The 19010-nt window shown below is 27.1% G+C and overlaps 2 protein-coding genes across 2 annotated transcripts in view; one reads left to right on the top strand and one right to left on the bottom strand.

Moving 5' to 3' along the window:
* LOC141538358 (cytoplasmic dynein 2 light intermediate chain 1) overlaps positions 1-6237 on the bottom strand; it is a 15736-nt gene extending 9499 nt beyond the window's left edge. The window contains exon 1 of the mRNA XM_074259769.1: positions 6221-6237. The gene's annotated coding sequence lies outside the window, so the exon portion shown is untranslated. The remainder of the gene's footprint in view (positions 1-6220) is intronic.
* The window catches only part of LOC141538249 (protein unc-13 homolog A-like), a 22918-nt gene extending 3908 nt beyond the window's left edge, over positions 1-19010 (top strand). The window contains 4 exon segments of the mRNA XM_074259628.1: positions 3055-3084; positions 4342-4444; positions 5925-6042; positions 18897-19010. Coding sequence (XP_074115729.1) covers positions 3055-3084; positions 4342-4444; positions 5925-6042; positions 18897-19010 — 365 coding nt within the window.

Below are 19010 nucleotides of genomic sequence, written 5' to 3'. Positions count from 1 at the left end.
TTACCGGAAAAAAACAAAAAAAAAAAAAAACTTAAAAAATAATGACGATAATAAAAATGCATAAAAAATGAGAGAGGGGTAGGAGGAAATGAGTGAGTGAGTAAAAAGCATCAGCAGCTCGTTTTCTACTTGGCTGTCGTCATCAACGAGAGAATATGTCCTTTTCAAATGCGCCAACGCCTTTACTACTTCTAGTTTTCGTTCTCGTTCTCTCTATGTCTCTTATTATTATTCCTGTGTGTCTCTGACGTATGCAGAGACACGAAAAGCTCTTTCTCGTCGATGACAGACTCGACACGCGGTGGCCTCATTATACCATACTTTCCATAATTTACTTTTAGTTTTTTTTCAAACAGTTATTACTCTTTTTACGGCCAGATTATTGTCAAAACATGATAAAAAAAAAAATGTTAATTCCCGGATGATTATTTTCAACTGTAATTAGAGAAATTATTCTATTGTGAATGGTATTGCTGATAGAGGAGTTTTTTTTAGACTTAATCAAGAGAACAATTGGAAAAATTACTGTTTAATTGTTGTAGGAGAAAAATTTGGAGTGAAATTGAATTTTTGGAAAAAAAATATCTCTAAGTTCATAAAAAAATCAGGATATATTAGTTTCGAGACAAATTTAACTGCCAACAAGATGGCGGATTGAATTCCGCGGCACAAAATGGCAGCAGTATTAAAAAATACCAAATATCAAATATTTTAATAATAAAACTCACAATTATATTTAACACATACTTTATTAAAAGTTGAGTTAATAAATCCTTTCATCAGCTAAATTAACTTTATTTCATAAAGTTTATTGTATTTTTTTTTTGTAACAGAGAGGATTTTGTTCATTAAGAAATGAGGTGAGACACTTTCAAGACGTAGGACCCTTATCGTGTCCACTTGAATCTCACACGCGCTCTTACGAAACAATAAAAACAAAAAACAACAAGAGCTAAAGAAGAGACGGATGGATCTTTAGTTTTTTTTTTAGAGAGAGCTTTACTTTACGGTTGAAAAAATAATTGTTTTTCAGAGAGATAAATAACAAATTTATATTTAAATTATTTGGGATCAGAAAGGGATGAAATTCTGTCTACGTTTAAACCTTTTCGAATAACAAGTGTTATTTAAAAGTAGTTAGATTTTTTGTTGGGTTAAAATGTATTAAGCAATATTAAATGATATTTTTTAAATTTATCGCTTAATTTGAAATTTTTTTAACACTTGGCACAGTCCTTGGCAATTTTTAATGATTAGTATAGTTGGCAATTTTAAACATAAGGTGTACTTGGCAATTTTTAATATTTGAAAGACTCGACAATTTTCAATATTTATTATACTTGGCAATTTTAAACTCGTTGTATAATTAGCAATTTTTAATATTCGTTGTGCTTGGAAGTTTTTAATACTTGGCTTGATATATGGAAATTTAATAATTCACATACTTGAAAGTTTTTAATACCTCGCAATTTTTAACGTTTTTTTGTACTTGGCAATTTTCAATATTTAGTGTACTTGGCAATTTTTTATACTTGTTTTACTCGGAAATTTTTAATACTTGGCTTGATATATATAAATTTTAATAATTCATATACTTGACGATTTTTAATAATTCGCAATTTTTAATTTTTGAGATACTTGGCAATTTTAAAGATTTAGTATACTTGGCAATTTTTAATACTTGAAAGACTTGACAATTTTCAATATTTAGTGTACTCAACAATTTTAAACTCTTGGTATACTTGGCAATTTTTAATAATTATTGTACTTGGCAATTTTTAATACTTGACGTAATATATAGAAATTTTAATAATTTACATACTTGATCATTTTAAATACTTGGCTTTTTTTTAATGTTTAGTGTACTTGGCAAATTTGTATCCTTGGCATATTTAAATTTTTAGTATACTAGGCATTATTTAATGTTTAGTGTACTTGGCAATTTTTAATTTTTTGTATACTTGGTAAATTAAAACACTAAATGTACTTGGAAATTTTTAATACTTGACTTAATATTAAGCAGTAATATTACTTGGCAATTTTAAACACTTACCACCTTATTAAGCCTACTTGCATGGAATTTAAAAAAAATAAAAGTGATTTTTTTTTAAATTCAATATAAAATTCTTTCATTAGCATAAATTACAATTTAAAAAATAATAATTTAAAACCATAAAATTTTCCTTCTTAAAAAGTATAAAAATAAAAAATGTATTTATTAAAATCTGAAACTTATAATTCAAATCGATGGTATAAATTTGAATAACTTTGTAAAATTAAAGAGACATTTTAATCTAGAGTATAATTTACTTGTTACTTATGACTAAACTTATATCGCAGTCGTCCGGGCCGGTTCGATATAAATTTTTTTCTTCTACTTCTCAAACTATTATTATTATCTTGTTGATTTAACAGTCCCCTCGTTGGCGTCATGAAGATACCGTGAGATTTTTATCACTCAAAGAGAAGTAAAAGCTTCAACAGGTATCCAATATCAACCCCTGGAAGTTGAGAGTTGATAAAATTTCACCATAAACTCCTCGTCATGTTGGATATAAATCTCTTTACTCATCCCGTCACTTAGACATATAAATCCGGAAGCTTTCCCGTCTGATGTGGACACAACGTTTAATTTATTTTACCATTTTAAATAAATATATAAATAAATACATAAATAAATACACTCGGCTGATGCTGATGAATATTTAACAACTTTGTAAAGCATGTTTCCTCTAAACCAGTTGCCAAAATTTATATGAATAAGTTACGTCACGTATATACATCCTAAAATTCTATTCTATTCTAAATTTATTATTTTTCCACAAATTTTTTTATTTATTTTTTAACTATAACTTTTTCGTGAATAAAATATCTGGTCACGTTTTTCCGCAATCTGTTGATCTGAATTACCAGGGCAAAATTTACCGTTTAGCTTTGCGAGGAATTGTAGCATAGATGTTAACTTTTTCAATACGACAAACTTTTCATTCTTTTTTTTTTTTTTTTTTTTATTAAAGAGAGAAAGAGTTTAATAATCGTTTTTTTATTTTTCAGTTAAGAAGGCCGAATTCGTTGGGGTCCAAGGTAAATGTAATAGTTCATTTTTTTTTTTTTTTTTTTTTTTTTTTTTTTTAGTAAAAATATAATATTTAATATAAATTTATTAAAATGAATATAAGAGACAAAAATATGATTTGATTTTTTTTAAGCAATCAAATATCAATATCGTTGAATTTTATTTGTGGTAATGTCTCAAGTAATGTTTTTACTAATCAATTTCTTTTTTTAAAATGATAATCACTCATATTTACTAATTAATTTTAAATAATTAAATAGAGTATCCGGATACACCAATTATTGACAGGTTAAAAAACTGATTGATCTAATTATTGACACCTATACTGCGCAAGCGTCGAATCATCTGCTTATTCTTATTTATCGAAAGTTATTATTAAAGTTTATTAATAATAATTTCCATAAATGATTAATTACTTTTAAAAATATAAAAATTAATTTATTTAATCAGAAGAGTTCAAACTCTTACAGTTAATTTTTTAGGTTTAAGTAAAAAAACAAAAAAAAGGCGTGATAGCGCTGTCAATATGAGATTCACACTTAAAAATTATCAACTAGTTATTGACACCGATTATTTAAATATTATAAAGCATACAATTAATTTCAATTATTCAATTTTATAAATTTTTCATATATTGTTAATTAAAAAAAAAAAAAAAAAAAAAAGATCATATAATTAGATGAAGAAATTAATTTAAACTCGGCATTTAAAAAAAATGCTTTTCTAACCAAAGTTGTTAAGAAAATAGACGCTCGTAAGCTGATTTGATGAACTGGTGCTAACTTTATTTTTTTTTTAATAATTAATATTTAATATTTTGAACTGACAGTAATTTTTTTTCAATTTTTTAATTAATTAGAATTTAATAAAAATTTATATGATAGTTATTTTTATTGCAGCTGATTAAATATATTTAAAAATAATTTAGGGTGTCAATATTTAAACCCCTGTCTATAATTGGGACTTTTATCTTATAAAGTTTTAAACTTGATATTTAATTAAATTTCGAATTAATAAAAAAAAAAATATTCCATCAATTTTTAATGAAAAATTTTTTAATTAAATTAAAGAGGAAAGTTCTATTGAGTTAAAAATAATGTATGAATTTATATAAATTTAGTTTTATAATATTTACACAGAATAATAAATTTAGGACTTTAATAAAAATTTTTTTTGACTAAAAAAAAATAATTAAGTGTCAAAAAAATTTTTTATATAAAATTTTTTATAAATAAAAATTAACAATTAAAAATTTAACTTTCCAGCACAACAATTCAACACTTACGTAACGCTAAAGTTACAAAACGTAAAATCAACAACGGTTACCGTGAAAGGGGCCAATCCATGCTGGGAGCAAGACTTTCTTTTGTAAGTAAAGCGAGCATTAAAGCACACTTATATCTATTACTATTATTTCCAACGATTTGCCAGAACTAGAAACAAAAACAATAACCGCGAACAAAAATTAAAACAAGACCCAGAGGGAAAATAAAAGAAAAAATAAGCGAGGTCTGGACGTCTGGACAAGGTTTGTGCCAAGGAAGTGCTGTCTATGCAGATAATCACAGACAAAACTGCTTTGCTAACTCAGACTGGAACCAAAACTGGAGTCTGGAGGATGATAAATTAAGTGAAACGATAGGAGTTTGCTGGTATATTCTTGGGCAAAATATCTAGGGCTATATTTCCAGCGTTTGAGTATGACGAAGCGTGCGCGGGTGAATGAGAACTGGGTTAAAGGTCACTGGAGGTTATTCGATTCCGAGCTAAAGGGCGTCGTCCGACGATTTTCTCCATGCTACTTCACTTATAAAAAACTATCTACAACATAGTACTCTAAGTACGCACGGAAATAAATTAAAGCCTTAGAATTGATTGATAAATTCGCGAGAAAAATTACCGGACTGTATAATAATCCAGGGCGGTGCATTGCCATTTATTAGTAGCAATACTCTCTAAAGTTTATTAAAGTAAAATCTATCGGACTTGTGAAATAAAAAAATATTTAATTAAAATATATTTATTTAATTAACGTTTTATATTTTGGAAAAGATTTTAGTTTTATAAGATTGAATGTTTAATTAATTTTTAAGATTTAATTTATTTTTTAAGGGTAGTTCACTTGAAAATATATATAGAATAATTGCTTATAGTAAAAAAAAAATAACGAATGTTATTAAAGTACTTTTTTAAAAATAATATTCAACTAATTGGATAAAATTTAATTAGAATGATAATTGTATAAATGTGTGGTTAGAATTAACTGTAATTGATCAACAATTGATCACCAAAATGTGTAATTCTTTATACAGCTGATAAGTCGAGAGCGATTGTAGCGCCGCCTCAAAGTCGGTGGATAATTCCGGTACTTAGATTAATTTTTACTGTCAAGTCCGGTTAATTTTTTAGTAATTTCAGTAAAAACATTTTATTTCACTGGAATTTTTAATATTAATAGTCTGAAATAATTATTAATCTTATCAATTTTTCACGTTTATTATTTTTAACCTTTGCAGTAAAAATTAATGGTACTTTTCAATATTTTTTTCATAGTATTTGTGAATAATTATTCAAAAAATTGAAGTAAGATTATAAATTGCGGAATATCTTACTATTATTTATGAAGAAAATTTATTTCAAGAAAATACAGGAAAGTTTTAGTTTCTCAAAAATTTTTTCAATTAAATTAACAAAAAAAAAGTCAATTTTAATTAAAATCTAACATTTTTCCTTCTAAATTCGCGGCAAAGTCCTTTTAACTGACAGGTTATGGGCCCAGTTTCTTAAAAAATCAAATCATCGTTGCTCTTTGTTTTCTCAACTAATTATTCAATATTTTGGTGTCTAGCGAGACGAACGACGTTAATACCGGGTTATTGGTGGAAGTTTGGAGCAAAGGGATGCTGTGGGACCGAGCACTTGGTTATCACTACATACCACTGCCTGAAGTCTCTTATGCAAATGAGGTAAATACCATCAAATTCATGATTAAATCCTGAATAGTTTCACACAGACCCTTAACTTAACCATGATATAACTTTTAAGAGCACAAAAATGAATCCTTTTAAACTTTTTCCGTCAAATTTTTCTCTGAAAAAACTCCTTTATTTTTAGTGTAATAGTTAATATGAAAATAATAGTTACCTTTGGCACCTTACGACCCCTCTGAGAGCCAATGGATCTTTAATAACTCGCTAATAAGCATTGATCCATTAAACAAAGACGAATAGGGCATAGGTTAAGCAAAAAAACCAAAAAGACATACATGTTTATTATCTTTATCTATAAAAAGGTATGTCTGATAAAAAGAAGTCAATAGTTTAAAAAAAGCCCGATGAAATGTTAATACCAACTACCGACTAGTGACTGCTGGATTCCGCTCTACATTTTATCATGACAAAAGACATTTATTGAAAAAAAATCACGTGCACGTTCCACTGCTACATACACACTCTTATTCACTGTTATCTTCTCAGTCCAAGGTAAAATTTAAAAGGAATAGAGAAGTAAAGGGTCACTTTATATTACTTATATCTCTGTTCTTATATAAAACGTCGCGGTACTCAGTCACTACATGTTAACGCAGTATAATACTGTCATTCAAAAAAAAAAAAAAAAAAAAAAATGTAACATATTTACTTGGGTGACGGTTTTCAATGCGAATGTGAATGTGACTCCACTATTTTATGTCATTGAACACGGATTGGCGTCACGCCAGCAAATTCTCCCTTATATTCCCAGCCCTTTTTATTTACTCATGTCCTTATGCATGTATGTGTCTCTGTGTGTGTGGATATGTGACAATATAATGGCTAAGTCGATTTAGTTCTGAGCAGGTGGTTTTCGTTTACGGTTATTTTATTACCTTGATTTTTATTCGAAGCTATCGAACTCGACATGTTAATGTAACCCAATTTACCTATCTTTAAACGGATACTTCAAGTTCGCATCACTGAAACCTTATTTAGTTGTGACACACGATTAAATTTCAGTTTTTCTTTCAAGAGATGGGTAATCAAGTAAGACTCTTGACTTCATAAAAGCTAAATTAAAAATTAAGTTAGTTTTTTTTAATTTTTTTTTAACAAATAAATTTCTTCCAAAAAATTATTTTTAATTTCTAAATGTCAATTTTTTTATAAATTTTTTTTTGTCATAATTTATTTGTTACAAAAATTCTTTAAATTATCAACTATCTGCTAAATTAATTTTTATTAATTATCCTGTTATTGAAAATAAATTTTTTTAGCTCATTTTGTTCCTTGAAAAATGTACTTTTATGTACGATTAATAATTTGGCCGAAAAAAATTTAATTCGTTGGAAAAATCTAGAGTAAAAATTATGTTACAAATTAGCAAGCAATTTGAAATATTTAAAATATAAAATAGAAAAATAAAGGTGGGAAAAGCTCAAAGTCACTGAAAATACATAAAAATGATTTTGCAAGTATTTTCTATTCATAAATCACATTTTTCATCGATTTGGCAAGCAAACTTTTTTTTTAAGAGAAAAATTTGTAAATATTAGCTACTGTGTTTTGAAATTAGGCAAATTAATTCGTAACGTCACTAAATTAATCTGTGGTCCTGAAATTAATGGTTTTGTTAGAAATAAAAAATTTAGCTACTTTTGTTCTGGTCATTTTGTTGTAAAAAATAATTTTTTTGCATAATTTTATAAATTTAACAAGAAATAATTCAATCGGGACCAAAAAAATTTTTCCTTCAATTTGATAAATTCCTCTAAGCTGAAAGAAGTAACATATTATCTTCCTATTTTGATTCCGAAGAATTTTCTTTTATAGCAAAGAGAGTATTAAGAGCTTATCTATTGTATGGGGAAAATACCGGGAAGATAAGTAGCCTAAAACCTTTTGAGCGATTGTGCATGGAATAAATATTTGAGAATTTGCCCCGGGGAGGTATCAAACAAAGGTATCACAAAAAAGGGAAAATATCCATGGGATTAACAAAGCAATAGATTTACAGCAGATAAAAATGGCTCGACTCGAATAGTGACGGGCAATACAGTAATGGAGTATGCAGACAGTTTATCCATTACAATCCTTCATGGATCGATGGAGCTTCCGCACGTGCTCAAAGCCGTGTATGACGACATTGCTCATTCAGCGGGCAGAACATCTGAACCTTTAAACCCACAGTTAACTAACTGTTTTTAACCTTCGACCTAATGATCACTCTATTTCTTCAACGGTTCTCTCCGGTACGTGCCTTTTTTGTATTCACTCCGTTTTTACTCCTTCTCACTCCACCGGCGGCTAATAAGCCGCGAGTTAATACTTTAATTAGAGAAAAAACTCGCTCAGACGCGCTTCTCTATTACTTCTCTCACATTATATTTTCTAATCGTGTTATTTGGTCTAATCACTTTAATTTTTTTTTTAACAAGATTATAAAATCTGGAAAACGATCCTGCAAATTCTCTTTTCCTTTGAATTCATACAAAGTATGATTGAACATTCTTACAGTAAAAATACGAATTTTTAGAAATAAATAAAAATATAATTTATTGAAGTTATTTTTTTATCAAATTAAAATTCAAAATTCTGGGTCAAATATTAAAAATACAAAAAAATTATATCAAACCTTTATTATAGAAAATTTTATTTTCTACTCAAAAATTCTTTATTAATTTTGCTCTATCTATCATCTTTTCTCCAAAATTTAAATTTAAAGTCAATCAAATAAAGATACAGAATTTATCCGTAGTTTTAAAAAGTTTAAAATGCTAATTTTGGTTAAAATATTACAAATAAAAAAAATCAAATAATATAACAGGATAGCTTTTAAAGTGAACCATATCCAAGATTTTTAAATTGTTACAATAATAAATAAAATTGTAAATTGTAAATTTAATGACAATTTTAAAAAAAAGCTTCTCAAAATTTTCCAACTATTTTTTCCAACAAAATGACCAGAGTAACGGTAGCTAAATAATTTTCGACAAATAACTAAAAATTTTGCTCATTAAATTTCCAAAAAAAATTAAATTAAAATTTTCAAGACTCCAAGCTTTTCAATAGATTGAATATTAACTAAAAATGGAGCAAAAGTACAACCACAAATATAAAGAGAATTGATAGTGAAAATAAAACAATATTATTATTTTTAATGAACCCATCTAGCAATCCAGTTGAAGAGTGCTTACTAACATTAAGTTGCAAAGGGACAACTGGGTCATGCTTTTCTCTTAAAATATTTACAGAGAATAACACGGATCTACATACGTATGTTCACGACTGGCATTCGATTCTCGTTAGTTTCGCGACCCGGGGTTACTAAGTTATAAAAAAACCTCAATACTTTTATATCGCCTTAAAGCAATCGTTAAAGGATTATTTTTACCAGGAAATATTGGATTTATAAAATATATTTATCGTATCTGTTTTATCCATTTTTCTCAATCTCCATCTTGATTTGTATTCAGAGCGGCTAAAATATCCCAGGTCATGATTCGAATCCTTGTGAAAATAGAAACTGCTTCAATATAGATACTTCTAATAAATATAAATCGATAACAAGTTTGCGAAACCTTAAAAAAAAAATGTACTTTTATGATTACGAAGATTTTTTTTTTTTTGCTCAAATACTTACAAGTGATAAAATCCCTTAATAGCTTACACTTTATCGAGTCTATAAATTATTATATATAATAGATGTGGAGGAAAAAATTTTTCTGTGTAGTAATATATCATCTTTTTTTTATCTGACTGAGAAAAGTCGCTATTTCCAGCCTGGACATGATAAGAACCCACTTGAGAAGGAACATATCATGCTCGGTCCAGTAAGCAATCTACTTTTATGTCTCACGAGATTTATTTCACCGTTTTTTAGCAATAGGACATGACAATAACGGATAAAGTGCTGATTTACCTAAACAATCATTGTGATTATGATTGCTATCTTTAATATCAGGAAAGGATGAGGATCCTTCATTTCTGGTTAAGAGCGCAATGAGACTCGTTGATAGAACGTATGATAGTGTGCTTGTATGGAGATAAGTGGAGCCAGATAGCTGGTATTGTCCTTAGGTACCAAGGCTAGCGAGATAACGTACGCAGAGTGTGCTTAAGGCAAAATACATTTTTTTTTTTTTTTTTTTTTTTTTTTGGAACAAATTCTCCTAAATGTTTGCTGGGTGCAATAAAAAATTGTGCGGTGAGAAATATTTTCTTTAAACACACATCGAAGGATTTGTTTATATTTAACAAACTTTCTTAACCGTTAATAAATGATTTTTTAACATCACACGATTTAATAAATATTTATTGACCGGGGCAAGAAGGCCCACTTCAAAGATTGACCAAGAATTTATTTTTCTAATATTTTTTCATCATATTTTGGAGGTGGTCCATCTTGCCCCCCCAAAAAAAAATTTTTTTTTAGAACTTTCGAAAAATTCTAATTGAGTCAAAGTTGGACGTAAGTATATCCACTTGATAGTAGAAAGCCACAAAAAATAAAAACTGGCTTAGGTGGCCCGCCTTGCCCCACCCTCCCCTAGATCGATTTTTAAATAAATTTTAACTATCTATTAAGGTTTAAATTGGGTAATTTTAATATCTTTTTATTTCAAATTATTAAAGTATTTTAATTTATTCAACTGGCTAAATTTTTTAATGCCTTACTTTTTCTTTCATAATTCCAGTAAAAAATAATTTACATTTATCTGACTATAAATTGGAAGAAAAACAAATTTTTTTTCAATTCAAAGTTTATATCTCAGAGTTAATTCTCTTATAAGGAGAAAATTTAGCGACCATGCGCAATCTATCGGAAGTTCTTAACACTGATAGAAGGATTTATTAACTTTTAATAATTTAATTTATTTGACGACCATTATTTGATTTATTAAACTTTGATAAATATTTTTTAACAATTTGAAAATTGCTTATTAATAAAAATCATCTTTATAAATTATTTGCATTAATTATATTACATTATAATAACATTTATTGTAAAATATCAAATTCTATTACATCTCATAATTATCTTTCATATCTTTAAATATTAAAAAAGGTTAATTTATTTAGTGAATTTAATTATTATAATAAGCATAAAAAAAATACTATCCGCGGGAAAATTTAAAAAAGCTTTAAAATTGAATTTTAAATAAAATTTTTTGTAATTAATTTCTAATTAACTTATTAAAATTGTTTTTTAAATTTATCTTAATAGTATTATTATTTTTTATCGCTATTTGATACAAAATAAATAAAAAATTAAAATTATCACTTAATTATTCACCAAAATTGTAAAAAAAAATTTTTTAATTTATATTAAAATAATAACTACAAAAACAATGACTAATGGTCACTTTCAAAACATGTATATTCATTATTATTACCCACATAAATATTAATTCACACAACATATATATTGAATTTATTTCGTAGTAATTTAACTTTAAAAGCTAAATGTGTACAGACTAAGACGTTTTGTCATGTTTAATAGTCGAGTTAAACGTGTGCATATTCAACATTTATGTAAAATATTTTCCATATATATATATACCTAAAATAAAAGAAATATTCTCGAGTAGTAGTTCCAGTGCTTGCGTCAGACCTTGCCGCTATAGTTCCCATTGTTCTGTTGTTTGATAAATGTTGTTATACCGACGAATAAACGCATCTACGTCGACTCGTGTCGTACAATATAATAATATACAATATACAATATATAATATATAATATAACAAGTTGTATACAACTATATCCTAGCAAGGACATTGCATTCCATTGCGATCATGCAATACATGCCAACCAGGGATCATGGGGAGAATTATTTATGCCGGGTATTAATACTGAATAGCATTCCATATATCCATTATTATATTATATTCTACCTTATATATTTTGTATCTAATACAGCGACGTATTAACACAGAGTTAATTTTCAAATAAAATTAATGAAAATTTTATCGCGTGAGAAAGTGACTTTGGAGAAAGGTATTTTAATTAGCGTATTTTAATCAAGATCGTTGATCCGTTGATTGTGTTAACAACTTTTGGTAGTCGACACTTAGGGGATTGTTGGTGGCTTTTACTCTTTTTTTTTTTTTTTTTTTTTTCCGTTTATTTTTAGGTCACGTGTTTTTTAAAACTTGTAATCTAATAACTTTTTCGGAATCGATTTAGATTCTTTGCCTCTGTCTCTAACTTGGGATATTAAATTTGTTTTTCAGAAGTTCTACTTCCTTGGGTTCTGTTTTTGTATAAATATTAAAGTGATATGTGGGTCAAATGGTGGGGGGGGGGTACAGTTTTTTTTAAGTTGAATTTAATTATATGTACAGGAAGTTTTTTATTGTTTTTAGATTTAAGAAAGGTTTTATTTTATCACGGTGTAAATTTTATTTTTTAATAATAATAAGGAAATTATTGAATTTACTGAAAAATTTTTAAGAAATTTTGTTTTGAAAATTTTTTGAGCGGAAAAATAATTTTTGAATTAAAATCAATTAATCAGTAATATAATTTCAAATTTTTTTGAAGAGATTGATTTTTGGAGAAATTTAAAAAAAAAAAATTTTTTTTTCAAAAAAATTTTTTTGGAAAAAAAAATTGAAATTTTTTTTTTCAAATTTTTTGAAAAATGTATCTCTTTGTTTGAAAAAATAAAGATTTCTGAGAAAAAAAATTTTTTTTCATTGAAGAAATGAATGAAAATCGAAAAATTGCTCATAATGGTAATTTTTGCAAAAACAAAGAATTTGAAGCTTCGGGCAATTATGAAAAAAAAATCTTAGCGCTTTGAATGCTTCAGGGATTTTAGGGGACACTTGAAGGTTGAAAAATTACCTACGATATCCTTTGTTCATCCATTTTATCCAAAGTTATACCAAGTTATCCAAATATCCTTAATTATGCGAATTTTTGTCGTTTTTTCAGTTAAAGTTTTCAATGAAAAAAAAATTTTTTTTGACAATAGCTATTCACGGTATCTTATAGAGAATATCGTGTAGTTTTCAAAACCGTCCTTTGATTTCCTATACGATCATTATTTCCAGAGTTATAGATTGTCAAATTGAAAAAGTACTTTTTTGCTTTGACTGACGATAACTCCGCGGCAAATCATCGTACAGGCTTTTTGATTACGTCAAATTGAAGGGCATTAAATTTTCTAAAAAAGCTCATCAGCGAAACAATGGAAAAAAATTTATTGACGCCCGTAGACCTTTTTTTAAGACGAGAAAAAATTTGGAAAATTTTTTTTTTGTAGTTTTCTTAGGATTTCTCCAGACCCGAACATGATAAAAAATTTTCATGGTCATATCTGAAAACTAGACACTTGGAGCTTCAATTTGCTTTTTTATTTTTTGCTGTACGATCATTTTCCTCGTAGTTACAGCTCGTTGAAAATCACCCAAAAATTTAGAATTTCTTTTATATTTTTTAATTTTTGTGACTACTGTATTTTATAACATTTACTAATTAACACATAATTTAGTTTTTTATTTTTAATTAAAACATAATTTAATTTTTCAAAGGAGGATTGCGGACAATGGGTAAGCCTTGATTCGGAGCTAGAGATGCGGGGAGGCGAGGTGGTTGGAACAAAAGTACCAACTGGCCACAGTCTACTGATATCCTGCAAATTCGAGCAACCCTTTGGTAAGTGAATTATTATTTAATTAGTTTATTAATAATTCGAGTGAATAATTAAAAACAAGGGTGTCTGAGAGCGGAACAAAATTTCCTTGATAAAGTTGATAAATTGGCAGAGATAATTAACAAGTTTTAAGTCGGAAAGATGCTCAGATAGTAGTTGTTAATTAAATGATAAATGATAAATAATAAGTTTATGTTGCGAGAAAGGTAAATTGTTGTAAACGGTTCCGTTGATGAATTAGGAAGATGGTGTGACCCGAGGAGCGGATGGAAAGCCTTGATAACGAGCGATACTGCAATCAAGTTATGGGCATCACGGCCTATGTGTGGCTCAGGTACCTTCCGCATCATCACACCGTGACATCCCATGGAAATTAATAAATCCATGGATGTATAAATATCCTAAACCTATTATGGTTACTTTTTTTACCGCACTGAAAAAAAAGTATTTTTCCTCTTCAATTTTTTTCTTTAGAAAAAATACTAAAGTTTAATCCCGAAAGTAATTCTTATTTTTTTTCTACACTGATAGAAGGATTTGTTTAAATTTAATAAGCTTTATACTTTCCCCCTAAATGAATATTTATTAAAATTTAATAAATTGAATAATTGTCTTCAATTAAATTAAATTTTTAATAGTTAATAAATCCTTAAATAAGACTAAATATAATTTTTATATACTAATTTTATATTGTTAAAAAATAAAATTTTTTAGTTTTTAAAATGCCCGATAGATGGCGAAAAGTAGCGAAAAATTTTCATATGCAAAGTAAAATTTAATAAATTATTTATTTAAAACGATTTATTTAATGTTAATAAATATTTATTAACAGTTAATAAGTAATGCATTCGAAAATGCTCTATATCTAAATAATTAAAAAATAACCTTTTATTTTGTAAAATATTGATATTCTTAAAGATATAAACTCATCCCAATGTTACACTCATCGAGACCTTTCATTTGAGTACCCATATCAATTTTTCATATATTTTATATATATGTATATATCAAAAATTCATATGGGTACTCAAATAAAAGCTCTTGATGAGTGTAACAACGGGATGAGCTTATATCTTTGAAAATGTCAATATTTAAGAAAGTACAGTGCAATTTTATAAAAATCATTATTTAATAAAACAAAAATTTTATTTATTTAAAGTTCAAAGTCAAAGAATATAAAAAAAATATTTATTAAAATTTAATAAATTAAACTATTAATAGTTAATAAATTTTTTTATCAGTGTACGTATTTTTAACTTATTTTAAAGCCTTGTTTTTTAATAGCCTAGAGTATTAATTTTGGATAATAAATTTGGTATTTCTGTGGAAATTATACCATCTCTTTTACAGTAAAAATAGGTATTTTTACTGTAAAAATATTCTTTGAATACTTATTAGTATTTCGAAAAGAAAAATACTTTTTTTTCACTGCAAACATTCATTCGTTCTCCATCGATGTTTGTTCATAATTTCAAACCGCGATTATGCAGAAATTTATACTTAAAAAATTCTGAAAATATTTTCACTATTTACCAAAAAAAAAAAAAAATAGTAAAAAATAAATTTTTGCATAGTTAAAAAAAAAAAATTTACGCATCCACGGGATCGAGCTTTTTCCGTAATTAGCGTGACAACCCTCTAGCCCGCCACTGCACCATCTTGAGTGTCAAGACTTGATTATTTTTAATTAAAACATTTATGATTCATACAATAGTGACCCGAATTAATCCAAAAGTAAAGTATAAGTAGCCAAAGTCTATTTACACCTCGTAGTTTTAACTCCGACTCTTTGTCTTTCTCCCGCTACTTTGTCATCTCACTTTGATCATTCAATGAACTTGATTGTTAAATTATCTGAGCCACTTACCACCCCCTAGTTCTAGCTCCGTCTTTCTTCTTTCAATCACTTTGTTTTTTAATTTTATTCTTTTAAATATTCGATCGATCTTACTTATATGGTTTAGAAATTTTTTTTGTTCTTTTTAAGCACAACAAAAATTTTTTATGAACTGTTACACCTCTCGCCGGAAGCCTGTCGCGGCCCCGATGGCTCTATTTTTTAGAAAAAAATTTTTTTTTATTTTTAGCAACAAAATTTGTCCAACATTTTGATTTTTATCCATTGAAAAAAAAAAATTAAAATAATTTTCTATGAGAAATAAATAAATTTTTCCATCAAGGCCGCAACTATTTTACGTCCGGGGGTGTAACGTTAAAAAAAAATTTTTACCGAAATTTTACATCGATTTTTTTGTCTAAAAAACAAAAATTACCATTAAAATCATATACGTAGGTAAATAATTTTATTTTCTTAGTATTTATTGTCTTAAAAAAAAAAAAATAAATCTACCGGGTGAATGTTTTTTCTTAGCACAATAAATATTGTCCAGCAATTTTTTTGACCCATTTTTAACAACAAAACTTAAATGCTTTACCTTGTTCGTACTTACTGAATAATGTGTGTGTAATACTAAATGTACTGTGTTATAGTGTTCACAATATAAATTAGGCAAGCACTTGAGTTTGTATGTAAACGTGTTAATTACTTTGATGTATTTTATAAAATTAAGTGGATTTATATCTGAACATACATAACGTAATAATTATTGTGATAACAAGGAATATTTATTGTAAAGCACGTAGTTCCGCGACTGGTCGCACTAAGTGAGCAGTGGCGCGGCGATAGCACGGATTTATTTTAAATTTCTTTTTTTTTATATTTTTTTTAATTTAAGCTGAGGGTACCTGGATAAGCTATGGCTGCGGCACTGTATTCTATCCTTGTTATTTTTTTTTATTTATTTTGTAGTTTAGTTTAAGGACCGGTAGTTTTTCGGGAAGGGTTAAAACTACAGAAAAGATAATATTTTTGGGATAAAAAAAAATTTGAATAGCTGGGAGTTAATTTAAGAACGTTGGCGAAGAACAAAAGTCGCTTAAAATATATTATGACGGAACAGGGTTCGAATGCCGAACAATATTTTTTTTTTTTTTTTTTTTTTCGAATAAAAATTGTTAAAAAAAATTCAATTTTTTAAATTTGATTTTATTGAAAAAAAAATTTTTTTTAGAAGTAATTTATTAAAATTTATTTAATTACATTAATAAAAAAATTTTGACGACTTGAATTGATCGAAATTTTGAAGAATTAATTCGAAAAAAAATTAAACAAGATGGCGATTATAATTCCTACTTTAAAATGGTCGTGTTTAAGCTAAATGCCCGCGAAATTTAAAATATAAAATATAATTCGGCAATTAAAAGCTACCGGTTCACTAAAAAAATTAAATACAAAACAAAAAGTGATAATGACTTTCCAGAGTTTTATTTTTAATTTTTAATTTATTATTGAATTTATTTAATTGAGTTTATTTTATCCGTCACCATTGATAGTGCGAACTATGACCGTGTGAATTAAAAAATAAAATGAATAATAGCAATAAAAGTAAAAATAGAAATAAATAAAAGTCTAAAGTTCATCAATACCTACCAGGTGACATTTTTCCCGGCAGACTGATATTGCGAGATAGTAGAAGAATCTACGGAAGGACTAAATAAAGATAAAAAACCCAGATAGTGAAAATCACAGCTCCCGTGGGGGCGCTGTGCGACTTTTCCAGTCCACTGGGAGTCTTTTTAATAAATGAATGAGTTTTGAATTTTTTATTTTTTCCTTTTTGATACTATAGTGTAATTTTAGTCGTTACTGTTTGAACTATTTTTAACACTCCATGAAAAGTTTATTCAAGTTAAAAATAGAACTTTGTAACATTTTTTTAATATTCTAAAAAAATAAAATACTAGATTTCTTGCAGAGAATTTTAAAGTGCAATTTTTTTTTTAAATCTTTCAGAATTTTACGTCTTTGTAGAGTTTAAAAACTTTCGAATGTCACTGTAAATTTTTTTGAATCAAGGGAATTTGCTAAATAAAATTTATTACGCGGAAAAACATATTTTGTTGGGATAATATAAGACGTGTTGTGGTAATAAATTAATAATTAATGGAAAATAACTAATAATTTTACTAGCCAAGTTTTCAAAAAAAAAAATTTTTCCAAGACAGTAACTAGATTTTTGAGCTTAAAGTTGTATTTTGAGGTCGAAGGGTTAAAACTACAGAAAAAATAATATTTTTGGGATAAAAAAAAAATTGGATAGCTAATAGTCAATTTAAGAACGGTGGCGAAGAGTAAAAGTCGCTTAAGATATAATATGACGGAACTGGGTTCGATTCCTGAATATTTTTTTTTTTTTTCGAATAAAAATTGTTAGAAAAAATTTCAATTTTCTAAATTTGATTTCATTGAAAAAAAAATTTTTTTTTGAGCTACTAATTTTGCAATAGAAAAATTTTTGAGCGCTTTGAACTTTAATATAACAGGAAGTTTTAGGAATTGCCTTTAGAGTGAACTATATTCAGGATTTTAAACTGTTACAATAATAAACAAAGTTCTAAATTATAACTTTAATGACAGATTAATTTAGTAACTTAACAAACTTGTTATTACAACTTGACTAATTTTGTTTGCAAAACAAATAAATTTTCTCAAAGTATCCTCATTTGTTACCACATCATACTCTCGAGTTATTTTAAATATGTTCAAAAACTTCTTTAAAATTTATTTATTTATCATAGCCGATTATTTTCCCTCCTCCTCCTCATGGTACTTAAACTATCAGCTGAAGCTGAAAACACTCAAGAATAATATCACATATATAGCTACAATAATAGCGTTATAGTGTTCTATTATATTATAGTGTAGTATAAACTCAACTCATCTCATTGTCCTCCATTTTATACAAACAGTTTAGTTAGAAGTAGTGTTATGTGAAATAGCCGAAAAAGGTCATGGGAAAATCGTCCATTATTGCCCAGATTACAAGGATGGACTATCTCGATTTCTTATCGTAATAGTCTCGTTACAAAGCCCATTTTATTTTATTTTATTATATACAATAAAATATCATTGCAAAAAATAACTCTTTATTTACTTAATAAAGTAGTTTCTGGAAAGTCGATACTTTTTGACGATAAATAAAAATTTAAAAAATATGCTCGTTAGATTATAGATGACTGCACCGACTAGAGGATTTTTTATTTTTATTATTTATAGTTTCATTTCGATAATTGTCAATTTTTGTTGACGATTTATACTGACATATTGACTTGCTTTTATCTCCAAAAGATCCAGAGAACACGGAAGCTGCGGACTTGCAGCGGAAGCTCGAGATGCTGAACAATACGATGGACCAAGAAGCGAGAGCTGAACAGGCCAGGAGACAAATTCTCTACAATATAG

The sequence above is a fragment of the Cotesia typhae genome, unplaced genomic scaffold (genome assembly GCF_013202065.1).
Source record: "Cotesia typhae breed Kobodo isofemale line unplaced genomic scaffold, CoteBio_Ctyphae contig_20, whole genome shotgun sequence".
NCBI lineage: Eukaryota > Metazoa > Arthropoda > Insecta > Hymenoptera > Braconidae > Cotesia > Cotesia typhae.
Note: the sequence above shows the minus strand (reverse complement) of the source record. Positions and strands in the feature narration are given on the sequence as shown.